Source organism: Rousettus aegyptiacus, unplaced genomic scaffold, assembly GCF_014176215.1.
Source record: "Rousettus aegyptiacus isolate mRouAeg1 unplaced genomic scaffold, mRouAeg1.p scaffold_m13_p_3, whole genome shotgun sequence".
Lineage (NCBI taxonomy): Eukaryota > Metazoa > Chordata > Mammalia > Chiroptera > Pteropodidae > Rousettus > Rousettus aegyptiacus.
In genome coordinates, this window is record NW_023416306.1 from 75,170,368 (window position 1) to 75,182,878 (window position 12,511).

At 42.0% G+C, this 12,511-nt stretch overlaps 1 protein-coding gene across 6 annotated transcripts in view; it reads left to right on the top strand.

The window, feature by feature from the left end:
- SECISBP2 (SECIS binding protein 2) overlaps window positions 1-12,511 on the top strand; it is a 33,446-nt gene that overhangs the window by 15,627 nt on the left and 5,308 nt on the right. For 5 of the 6 annotated variants that reach the window (XM_016122914.2, XM_016122911.2, XM_016122915.2 and 2 more), the window contains 6 exons: window positions 372-461; window positions 1,785-1,917; window positions 6,006-6,172; window positions 6,779-6,905; window positions 8,418-8,568; window positions 9,221-9,441. In XM_016122914.2, coding sequence (XP_015978400.2) covers window positions 372-461; window positions 1,785-1,917; window positions 6,006-6,172; window positions 6,779-6,905; window positions 8,418-8,568; window positions 9,221-9,441 — 889 coding nt within the window. The remainder of the gene's footprint in view (window positions 1-371; window positions 462-1,784; window positions 1,918-6,005; window positions 6,173-6,778; window positions 6,906-8,417; window positions 8,569-9,220; window positions 9,442-12,511) is intronic. The other variant, XM_016122913.2, reaches the window with a different exon arrangement.

Genomic DNA, 12,511 nt, shown 5'->3' on the forward strand with positions numbered 1-12,511 from the left:
CCTTTCTATTTTGTAGCCTCTGATCAGCACACAGGATGCTTACATCTCCTGAGTCTGGATTGATGGTTTCCCTAATGAAAAGCATAGTTGAAGGATGGGTGCTTGAACACTCTTGTGGTCAGGCATACCTACATACTTGGGCCCCCCATTCTTGCTCTCTGGAATAGTAGATTAGAACTGTAGTCTTTAAATTTGTTCTGAGAATAAATTGAATTTGTTCTGAAGCCCTCATGTTACAGTTTTTTGGGCTGTTTTATATCATCTTTGAGCACTTCTGTGGAAACTTAAAATATGAGAAAGAAAAAGGGTTTACTTGGGCATATTTGATTCTCATGATTTATGAAGAGCTAAAAGGTATATGGTTTACTTAGGATGCTGAGGAGTTTCCCAATCTGGCAGTTGCATCTGAAAGAAGAGACAGAGTAGAGTCACCAAAATTTCAATCTAAACAGCGGCCACAGGTAAATTTTAGATTGAAACCACAATTGATTTAGGCTTAACTCTTCTCGCTAAACTAAACTCTTGAGAAAAACTGCTTTCCAGACCTCTTTGTCTGTGGAGACAGGTGGTTTTGTTTTGTTGTTCACTGGAGGAAGGGAATCCAGTATGTTGAAACAAAATTACTCTTAAGCAAAAATACTTTGTCACTTTTGTAATAAGACTATTGCTAACTAGCACTACTATATCAGAAGGTAGGGGAACATATACTGCCTATGAAACTTTGATTTAAAGAAAAAGTTTAATTCAGTTTATTCAGGAAACAAGAATTCCTTTGCGAGGCAATAATGTCTGACAGAAGGAAAATAAGAAAGCCACCAAAATTTCACTCTGAATAGTCAGAACAAGCCCAAGAGATGATTCTCCTTGGGCTCTAGACCTACTATAGATTCAAGAATAAACTTGTGGTTTATAATCTAGATGGAGAGCTTGGGTACTTTGGAGAACTTATGCAGATTCATTGTCATTTTTGCCTTTTAAAGTGGGGTAATTATTTTCACATTTGTGAAAAGTAAAATTCTAAACCCTTGTGTGAATGAACTTTGCATTATGGTGTTATCATTTAGATATCTTCCACCCCGGTGGAACGAAGTTCTCTTTAGTCTACCTGTGCTGCACTTAGCACTTGTACCTTGACTTAAGCCCTCAGCCAGTCAGATTTTGGCATTAAAGAAGAGAACAGTGAGCAGGAGAGCAAGAGTGAAGGTGCTAAAGCACATGTGACAACCCATCCTTACAAAATCCAAATCACAACTGTTTGAGAAATAGCATTTGTTTAGAGTATGTCAGACTTCGTGTCTATAAATTTAATATTTATCTGCTAGATGTGATTTGGACTTATGTAAATTTTTTGGCCATATCCCCATGATTTCATGGCAGGTAGTTATCTCATTTAGGCAGTTGGAGAATGAATGGAAGTGAGGCAGTAATACTAACCAATTAGCCTCACATACAAACTTTTGTAACCAAAGACTTTTTATAAGCCTTGGTTTCTTGTCTGTAGTTGTATATTGTTATTCACAGTGGAGATGTAGACATAATTGTAGGTGGTTTAATATAAACCCATTATTATGCAAGACAAGAAGAAATAAATAACCATGATGGTGAAATTGGCAGATAATGTGGGATTGAGTTTTTTTTAAATTACATTTTTAAATTTCAAGATTTTTTAATAGTCTTTAAATCTGTTTTATTTTATCTTTAGTCATATGGTTTTTTTGGTCATAAAATGAAAAGCACAGTTGGTAAAATATTATAAATAAACTTATGACTTTTGAACTTTTTAGAATAATTTTAAAAGTAGTGGAAAGAAGAGCCAAATTCCAGTACAGTTGGATCTGGGAGGAATGCTGACAGCACTGGAAAAGCAGCAGCATGCTCAGAATGCAAAGCACTCCTCCAAACCAGTGGTGTTCTCAGGTAAAGAGTCTGCTCATCTTATGATTGAAAGCCTTTTTCAGATAGACTTTCGTAACTGTTTTGTCTTGTAATCAGAAGTTATTTACCTGTAATCAAAACAATATAGTACTGGAATAAGGATAGGTATAGATCATTGAAATAGAAATTGAGGCCCAGAAATAACCAGCATATTTATGGCCAGTGGATTTTTCACAAGGGATCTGAGTTCATTAAAAGAACAAAGAACAACCTCTTAAAAGATTGTTCAGGGACAACTGGGATTCCATTTGTTAAAGAACTAAATTGGACCCCACCTCATACTATAAACACATATTAGCTCAACATGGATCAGTTATCTAAATATAAGAGCTAAAACCATAAAACTCTTAGAAGAAACAGTAAATTTTCATGACCTTGGATTAGGTAAAGAATTTTTAGATAGGACACCAAAAAGGATCGGCAACAAAAGCAAAAATAGATGAATTGGATTTCATCAGAATTAAAAACGTTTGTATACCAGAGGACATTCAAGGAAGTGAAAACACAGCGTACAGAATGGGAGAAAATATTTAAAAATCATATATCTGATGAGAGTTTAATATCCAAATATATAAGAATTATAACTCAATAACAAACTCAAAAAATGGGCAAAAGCACTTGTAAAACATTTCTCCACAAGAAGATATACAAATGACTAATAACACATGAAACATTACGTCATAATTAATCATTAAAGAAATACTAGTTAAAACCTCAAGACAGTTCTTTATACCTACTGTGGTAGCTATAAGCAAAACGACAGAAAATAACCGGTGTCGGTGAGGATTTGAAGAAATTGGAACCCTTGCACACTGCTGGTGGAAATGGAAAACAGTCTGGTGGTTCCTCAGAATGCTAAATATAGAGTTATCATGTGACCTATTAATTCCTCTCCTTTATATTTATCCAAAATAATTAAAAACAGAGACTCAGACACTTGTATGGCAGTGTTCGTAGCAGCATTATTCATAATAGCCAAAAAGTGAAAACACCCCAAATGTATATCAACGTGTGAATGGATAAACAAAGTGTAGTCTATACACAATGGAGTATTATTATTCAACATTAAAAAGGGAAATTCTGACATGTTACAACATGGGTAAACTTTAAAACATTACGTTAAGTAAGCCAGACACAAAAGGAAAAATATTGTGTGATTCCACTCCATGAAAAATATCTAGACTAGGTGAATTCATAGAAAGTAGAGTAGAAGTTACCAGGGGTTGAGAGGAGGAGGAATCCAGGGAGTTATTGTTTAATGGGGACAGATTTTCAGTTTGGGTCATGAAAAAGTTTTAGAAATGGATAGTGGTGATGGTTGCACATTGTGAATATAATTGATGCCACTGAGTTGTGCACTTAAAAACAGTTGAAATAGTAGATTTTATATTATGTGGTTTTACCACACAATTTAAAGAAGTTATTTAAATATGATTTTAAGAAATAAGATGACGTCGTGTAACTGAAAATCTCATGATACGTAAGTGCTCTGTACAGGTTACAAAGCTGCATCTGATAGAGATGGATTACCTGCCCGTCCATGGGACACAGCTCGTAACAGTGTTGGCTTGGTTCTCATGAGTCATTCCCCTAAAACATCTCTTAGAGCCAAGACAGTTAAATTTGGTAAACATGTTATAGAAAGAAATATGCACACTTGCTACCATAGTCTTTTAATCATGTTTTCTCCTTCTGTAGCAGTTATTTATTTATTTAAAAAAAAAAAAATAGGTGCCCAAGGAAATGGTTAAGAAGCTTTTTTTTTTTTTTTGAAGTATTTTAAAGCAATTCACAAACATCATGGTATTTTACCTGTAAATACCCCATTCGACATCTCTAACTGGTGATGACTTTATTTCTAATTGAACCACCTGTCCTCCCATCTAATAACATTAATGATGATTTCTTTGTAACATCTTGTATCCAGTTTATATTTAAGTTTTCTTGATTGTCTCAGCAGCAATTTTGGTAGTTTTATTTATCTCAGGATCCACAATTTCATGCATTGCATGTCTGAGTAATTCTTATATATGGTAGTTCCCCCTAATCCATGGGTGGTATATTCTAAGACCCCTAGTGGATGCCTGAAACCACAGGTAGTACCAAACCTTACGTATACTATGTTTTTTCTCATACACATATGCTGAAGATAAAGTTTAAACTTTTCTTGCACTTCGGGGCCAGTAAATAAAATAAGGGTGACTTGAACACAAAAACTGCATTATCATCATGGCCAATCTGATAACTGAGACAGCTGCTGACTAATGGTGGGTAGTGTATAGCTGTTCTGGACAAAGGAATGACTCAATTCCTGAGCAAGGACAGAGCAGGATGCTCAGGACAGCATGAGATTTTATCACGCTGCTCAGAACAGCACGCAATGTAAAAATCATGAATTTTTTATTTCTGACATTTTTCATTTGACAATTTTGGACCATGGTTGACCACAGGTAACTGAAACCGTGGAAAGCAAAACTGCAGATGATGGAACTACTATTTACCAAAGCTTGGGACCACTGTCCTCTTAGATAGTCTTTTCTCAAAGTTGCTTTCCTCAGTTCATCATCTTTTGGTAAAAGTCTATCGTGCTGTCATCATATATTAATGTTTTCAGACCAATGCAGGTACTTTGGTGGAAGTTGATAATTTATGATTTACCTATGGGCAAAGTCAGTGTTTCCTTAACAGTTAGCTTTGGGTTTGTTACGTATTTTTGGATGAGATGGTCAGTCAGGTGTGGCCACAAGGCGAGACACAGGAGAAGCATAAGGGGAAAAAAAGCTTATTTATACTCACAGGTTCTAGAGACAAGAGGCACAGCATGTAGGGCCATATGAGGAAGCACCAAGGTGGGCAGAAGGCAGTGGACAAGAGGGAAGGGAAGGCTTAGTCCAGTCCTTTATTGGAGTTCCCCAGGCCCATTGTTAACACTGTGGAGGGTGTGTAGACAGGAGGGATCAGGGCTGGATGCAGGGGGTACAGACAGGAGGGCCTGGTGGCATGTGTTGCAGAAGCCCAGGTGAGGTCCTGAACATGGAGATGGCATGGGGGATGGAGCGAGCAAGCAGATGTGAGCAGGGTTGGAGTGGGGTTTTGCAGAAAGAGTGGATGACAGGAACCAAGCCAGTTATATGTACCTTTGAAACAACTGGGAGCAAGTTTCTGCAGATTACCAGTAACTAAGGCAGAAATGGCGTGGGGCAAGGGTGTAGTGGACACATTCTGTACTGCAGCAGGGAATTAGATGAGATTTACTGACCGCGCCTTGGTATTGGTGACAAAGCACCAATAACTTAAATTTCAAACTTAAGGAGTATGGGTGAATATATTTGGAAAAACATTGATGGTTGTTAAACCTAAGCAGTGGGTGTATGGGCTTTGTTGTTATACTGCTCTCTTAGGTGCGTTTTGGAAATTTTTCTAATTAAAGTATGGGGGGGAAGTATGTACAGATTCATTACTTGCTAGGAACATGAACAAAGTTTAGAAGGTAGAGAATTACTGGAGAATGCAAAAGAAGTATTGAGTAGTGATCATAGTCACGCATTGACTGTGGAGGGATTGTTATCTACTGTACGTGAGAGGATTTGGGAAAGTACGTTTATGTGTGAAAAATGCAAGAGTCAAGTAGAAACATTACTAGACTCTTAGAAGGGTGTTATAAGATAGCTAGATAGAAGATATGCATATAGAAACCAATATCTGACTTCTGCAAAGGCTGTATCAACTGAAAGTGCTAGAGAGAGACTTACTCAAAAGGACCATTGTAAATGAGAATGACCAGAAATATTCTCAATTGAAAATGAGATCGCACATTATTAGACTTTACTGAGAAACAGATTTGATTATAGGGATAGGAAGATGGTTCTTCCCCATATTAATTGATAAGTTTTTGGGGGTCCCTATCAGAAGATACTAAATTTCCCCGACAGCCATCACCAGTTAGAAGAATGGCTAATGGACAGTTTGATGAGGATGAGTAAGGTTGTGGGGATGGGCAGGGTGGCTCAAGGAGCCTCTGAGACCTTCAGGGAGCCCTCCCCAAGACATACCTCCTCACTGTGTTGCAGTTGGGGCAGTGCCTGTCCTCTCCAAAGAGACCATGTCGGGGAAGAAGAGTCACCACTTCAGCCAGGTGAAGACGCCACACAACCCTTTGGACTCCAGTGCCCCACTGATAAAGAAAGGGAAGCAGAGGGAGGTTCCCAAGGCCAAGAAACCGACCTCATTAAAGAAGGTGAGTGTGTTGCATTTGAAACTGGGCACTAGAAAACCTACCAGTGTTACTTCTTTCAGCTTAGAGATTTTAGGTTTTCATGTTCTAGAGGATGTGTTCATGATTCTCTGAGAGATGACCCTTCATCCCCCAAGTGAGGTAGTGAGGTGTGAGAATCAGGATGGTCTCATATACTGGAGAAGGAAACCATTTTTTAAAAACTTTGCAGTAACATGGACAGAAAGCCAGAAATGGGGAGAATTATGTACTCATTTTTTGATACCCTCATCCTACCCAAGGTGCTCTGTCTGCTGTTCAGATTCAGCGAATATTGGATACTTCTTGGCAGACGTTTCATCAATGTTGTCATGCACGTTCCTTCATTTAATTCTCAGCAGCCTGTGGTGTGTGGTCAGTCTCAGATGGGGAAGGAGTGTCTTGCCTGGGGCCAGCTGACTGTCAAGCTGCACGGTCACAACAGAGCCCACATTGTGCATACCCTGGTCTGCACCTGGGAGGATGTGTTACTGCAGAGTCTTGTTGCCACTGTGAGGTGGCTTATTTTGCAGAGGAGTTATTTTTAAGTACAAGTATTTAGTTGTTTTAATCATTTATTCAATTTTAAAGATTATCTTGAAAGAACGACAGGAGAGAAAGCAGCAGCGTCTCCAAGAAAATGCTGTGAACCCAGCTTCTACTAGTGACGATGTGCAAGATGTAGAGAGCAGTGGTGACGACCTGGCCCTTGAGCAAGGTGAGCCTTTAGATGCCAAGTTCTGTTGGTCACTTCTTAAGGAATCCCTCAGTGAGGGCAGCTGCGTGTAGCAAACTGTCTCAAGGTCTGCCAGCCCCTGGCCCCTTTGTGGAAAAAAGCAAGTCAGTATTGACCTCCAAGAACACAGAAGTTTTCAGACTCCCAGCTTGACAGGTAAGAGAGTGTCCTCATGGATGATGGGGCTTCGGGGGCTTCTGTGCCTGGGGGTCTCAGGATTAGGAGATGAAGCCCCTGAATTTGATCTGTGCGACATTGGATGATCTTCACGACTTGAAGTAGCTATGAAAATTAACCCCATTAACTGGGGAGCTGCTTTCCTGTGAGTGTGTGAGACATGGTATAAAAAAAAAATGTTTAGTAAGCTTTTATTAATGGTACATTCAGAAGAATACACAAATCATACATCAGCATGCAGCTTGAGGACTTTTCACAAAGTAAACAAAGCACTAACTTCAGGAACAGAGCAGCATCACAGTTCCCCTTGCCCCGGCCACCTAAGGCATGTCCCCAACCACAACCCCAATCTTTGGGCTTTATTTGCTGGGCATTGTGTATCAGGTGCCTCTCTGGCCAATAGTATGTCTGTAGCCCCTCAGGGCAGTTCCTGATTGTCATTGCTGCATAGCGTCCAGGTGTATTAACATGCCAAGTGATGGGGCGTTCATGCAGCCTCCACTTTGGGGCCATTAGATGCTGAGTCTCTGTGGCTGTGTGGTGTGTGGTGTGTGTGTGGTGGGGGGGAGAGTGTGAGCACTTCCTCCTGGCATTTCCTTAGGTAGATCACAGACTCTGGTCTGCTGCCATCCAGCCTTGGTGGCTCTGCCAGAAAGGCTTCCAGGTGTATTACCAGTTCAGCCCGCTGGTGGGGAGAGGCCAGCTCAAAAGACATTGTTTTTGCCATGTCTGCCATCCTGGCAGGTGTGTTGTGTACTCCCAAATTCCTTCTCTGGGGAGCTGGTACCTCACTTGAACTCTAAAAGTCTCTAGAAAGAACTTTCGGGGAACAAAGCAATTATTGAATCTTGTATGATGTGTTTAAACATACCCCTAAACTCTCATAGTTTAGATATTTGAGTTTAACTCTTATTTAAGGAGTATTTGATAAAGGAATAGTCTCAAGCATTTAAGTGCAAAAAAATTCAGAACTAAAAACCTGCTTTTAAAACTTCCTAATAGAAACTTAAGATTAAATTTCAAATTAAAAAATAAATTCAGCCACTGAACTGTATATTTAAAAATGATTAAAATGGTAAGTTTATAAATATTTTGCCACGGTAAAAATAACTAAATTGGGGTCAGGAAGGTACCTTCCAGGCCGAACAAAGTTACCAGGTTCTTCTGTTTTTCCCAAGCCATTCCCATCACTCTGTTGCCTTGGTGGCTGGTGTGGGCCACATCTGGCTGCCCTGGTGACACTGCTCTGCGAGGTGCCTTGGGGCATACTCACCCCTAGTCTTTTGGGTTCTGTGCCATGACTTTTTTTCTGTGAAGCTCCAGGGGAAGCAGAAGCGTCAGTGTGCTCCGCTCGTGAGAGCAAGTCAGAAGAGCCACTGGGAGCTGAGATTCATAAGGAGGCGGAGACCTACCACCTGGTCCCTGATGGCACTGGCTGCCCCAAGATCCACAGCCGGAGATTCAGGGAGTGAGTGAGCCCAAAGGGGCCTGGGGGCGGCTGTGCTTGCTTTGGATTTGGGCACGGAGTTCTACCACCCTGATGTGCTCAGACCAGAAAGCCAGGAGGGTTTTCATTCTCCTGGTGAAGGTGGCAAGGACTGCTTGTCAGGGTCATGGAATCTGCTTCTTTGAGGTCTCTTGTCCTACTGATGTGATGGCAGAAGTGCCCATAAATCCAGATTTTTGGTTGCAGGGATTGGGTGATGAGTGACACCAAGTGACATCCAGGTTCCATTGCATTGTGTGATTTCTCTGCATACTTTCTTAGGGAGCTCTGCCCTGGAAGAAAAATGGGAAGGATAGGGGCAGAGCTCCAGATGTTTTCACAAGGAAAGGCGCATGGGGAATGGCCGACATGGGGAAATTACTTGGCAAGCCACAGTGGAGGGTGGGGCAAAGAGGTTTTATTCTTTGTGGGTGACAGTGAGGGAAGATGCTTTGATCCTTAACTTCAGTTAAATCCAGCCTATCAGAAACCCCACTTTTGATTAGTATTGCTCATCAAAATGTGATTTCTTGAGGGGGCCATGCCATTTCCCTCTCTAATCTGAGATGTGATGGGAGCAACACTGCAGTAGCACCGCCAGTGGAAAGCTGATAGCATCTGATGTTTCTTTTAGTTACTGCAGCCAGGTGCTCAGTAAAGAAGTTGATGCCTGTGTTACGGATCTGCTGAAAGAGCTGGTCCGTTTCCAAGACCGTATGTACCAGAAAGATCCCATCAAGGCCAAGACCAAACGCCGGCTTGTGCTGGGGCTGAGGGAGGTGCTCAAACATCTGAGGCTCAGAAGGCTGAAGTGTGTCATCATCTCTCCCAACTGTGAGAAGATACAGTCGAAAGGTAACACAGCACCATGTTGTCCCTAGTACGTGGCCCACCATGCCCTCCCTGGCCACCAGCCAGGCCTCAGCAGTGCAGTTGGCTTTCTTTTATTTTTTATTTCAATTGAATAATTTGTTTGCAGAGTTCATTTGCACCTCATATGCCTTACTCTGTGTGGCAGCCAGGTCCCTACAGGCTTCTGGCAGCAAGAAAGAATGTATGTTTGTCACGCAGTGTGCTGGTCACAGCACCAGTTTGCTTTGGAGCTAGGGAGCTCACTGGTTACTCACACCATAGAGGGTTTGTGGCTGGCAGCCAGACAGTCCCCGCATTGGGCTTTTGTTCATTTTAAATTTTCTGATTCCACCTGTGACTAACTCTTATGTCCACTCATTAAAGTTATGGGTTTGGCCATTTAGTGATGCCAGAAGGTTGGTTCTGTTGCATGGTATGTGAAGTGCTGAGCGAGGTGAGTGAGGTGATGGACGATGAACTCCTGTCTGTAACCTATCTCCAGTGTCCCTCAGCTTGTCCATTTTGTCTTCCTCAAGCTGCACAGTAATTAGTGGTTAGGTGCAGAATGCCATCTCATACACCTCCATCTGCATCTGGACATTTATATTTCTCCCTAGTCCCATTCCTTTCTCCCAAGGTATAAAATTCAACTTGGTGGAATTGCCCGTGTTGGTGACTAGTCTAGATCCTACACCAAGCTTTCACTTGATGTTTTGCATCTGAGGACTTAAGGATTCCTGACTTGTCTGTAGCTCCCAGGGGCCAAAGAACAGCTATTGGCCCTGCTCATTGCCAGCCACCAAGCTTGACCCATTCTAGCCCATGGCAGGTCCAGTCCCAGCTGGCCAGAAATGGACAGCAAAGGGGTTTTAGGGACCTGCCTGCTTGGTTGCATGCTGGCAACACCCCCACCACAGTCCTGGGGCAGGCATTGGGCCTAACAGTAGTCACTCCTCAAGCTCTCTGCCAGCTGCTGGAACCCCATAAGACAGTTGGTGTATCAGGAATTCTGTGGCTTTGTCTTCTAAAAACCATTCTGGGCTCTCTGCACCACTTGTGTCCATGTCATCCTGGGGACATTCTCCCCTCCTATTGAGTGTGGTATTTTTTTGGCTCCTTCTTTGCTCCCTTGTCCCAGGCCTACCTTGTTAGCTTGAGCACATCCTCAGTGACTATGCAGAAGTGGTGTTGGGGTTGAGGGTGTGGCATCTGGGAAATGGTGCTTGAAACCCAGTCTTTCTACTTCTTGACCTTTTCTCCTGGTCTCTGGAAGCTTATGAGAGCATCCTTGTGCCAGGGTTCCAGGAGCTGGCACGGTTTGCATCAGCACCCTCAGGTCCAGGGTATCCTTTTGGGTTTGTGCTTGGAATCTCTCTCCCTCCGCTTCTCTGTCAGCTCCCTCCAGGAGTCCCATTGCTCAGATGCTGGGCCTCTGGCGCTGTGCTCTACTGTTACTTTTCTTCCCCCCCCCCTTTCTTTTGATTCTGTTTTCTAAACTTTCTATAGGATTTTTATTAATTTCTGTGCTTTTTAAATTCTGGAAGCTGTTTTTGTTGTTCTCTGAAGATTACGTGTTTGTCACAGCTAAGGTCGCTTTGTGGGTGTGTTAACTTCTCTGAGGATGTGGAGTTCCCTTCTTCCTGTGTATCATCCCTTTCCACCAGGTGGTTTGTGTTTGATCTCATTGTGGAGGTTACCGTGGCTGTCGGCTTGTCTTTAACAGCTGCTCAGAAGCTGACTAGAAATCTGGGGGGAGGAGGGCTGACATTTAAAGGTTGTGAGCTGTGTCAGAGGGCAGTGGTTCTCAAATTGTAGTGAACATCAGTCACCCAGAAGCTGGTTTCTGCCTGTGTAGGTCCATAGGTCCCTTGAATTTGCATTTCAAGCAAGTTCTTGGGCAATGATGCTTTACCAAGTATCCAGTTTAAGAATCTCTGCTATAGGATGACTGACTGGTCGGGCTGTTACTGAGTTGGAAGGTGACCTGAGGGGTGTCTCTCTGACTCCTCTGGGGCTCGTCATACTCCCTGAGGAAGAAGATGTTCCCATCTCCTGTGAAGGAAGAATGTGGGGGCCTTGACTTCCTGCCTGTGAACTTGTCTTCACAAACACAATAAGAGGTGAAGTGCCCAGTGTTCCATAGACCTGCCACTTTGCCTCACTGGAAGGCCAGCGCCTGGGCATTGGCTTGGTGATATGGGTCTGGACACTGACTTGCTATCATCAGTCTTCCTCATCTGTACTTCATCTCGTTTCTAAAGGTGCCCATCTAGTGAGTTCAGTTGGTGAACTCTGGGGAGTTAGTTTTAGGGTATACATGAATGGTTCTTATCTATTATTGCTTTTCCTCACTGTTGGCTGAGGGCACCTAGGTCAGTTGTGCATTTGCACTTCAACTTCCAAATATTTTTTTGCTCTGGTCTCACATTCTTAACATGGATTTGCATCTTTAAAAAACAAACAAACAAAAAAATGGAATGTATGTGTTCAGTTGATTTTTCTGTTTTCTGACTGCCAGAAAACTGAGTTTAGATTTTACCAGTAGGCATCTTGAGGATTTGTTATGCATTTAAAATATGTTGTGTAATCATCACTTTGTACATTTATTTGCTTTGAGGCATGGGGATGTTGAATATATGTTTTATAAATTTTGTCTTTAGAAAAGATAGCCAATGACTTGTAACATTTTAAAGGTAAAATTCAGTATTATAGCTATAGACTGCATTTGCTCAGAGTGGCCTTTTACCTAATAATTCTGAACCGAAATTTTTCTGTGGGAATTATTTATGTGAGTGTTTTGCCTGTTCTAAATTATCTCATGGAACTTTGAGAGTTGGCTCTTGGAAATGCTTTCAGATCTCACTTTGGCTAGGAGGTCAATTGAACAAAACCATTGACTTGGCTGCTGTGTTGAGGTCTTCAAGCCCACCTATGCTCAGTAATGCACCAAGAAGACTCTCAGGACATAGAACGGTCCTCATAGTTGTGATTTATTGCAGTGGAAGGAAGTAGTGCAATCAGATGAGGGAAGGGCATGCGGTGTGAAGCCAGGTGAACCAGGCACATGTTTTTA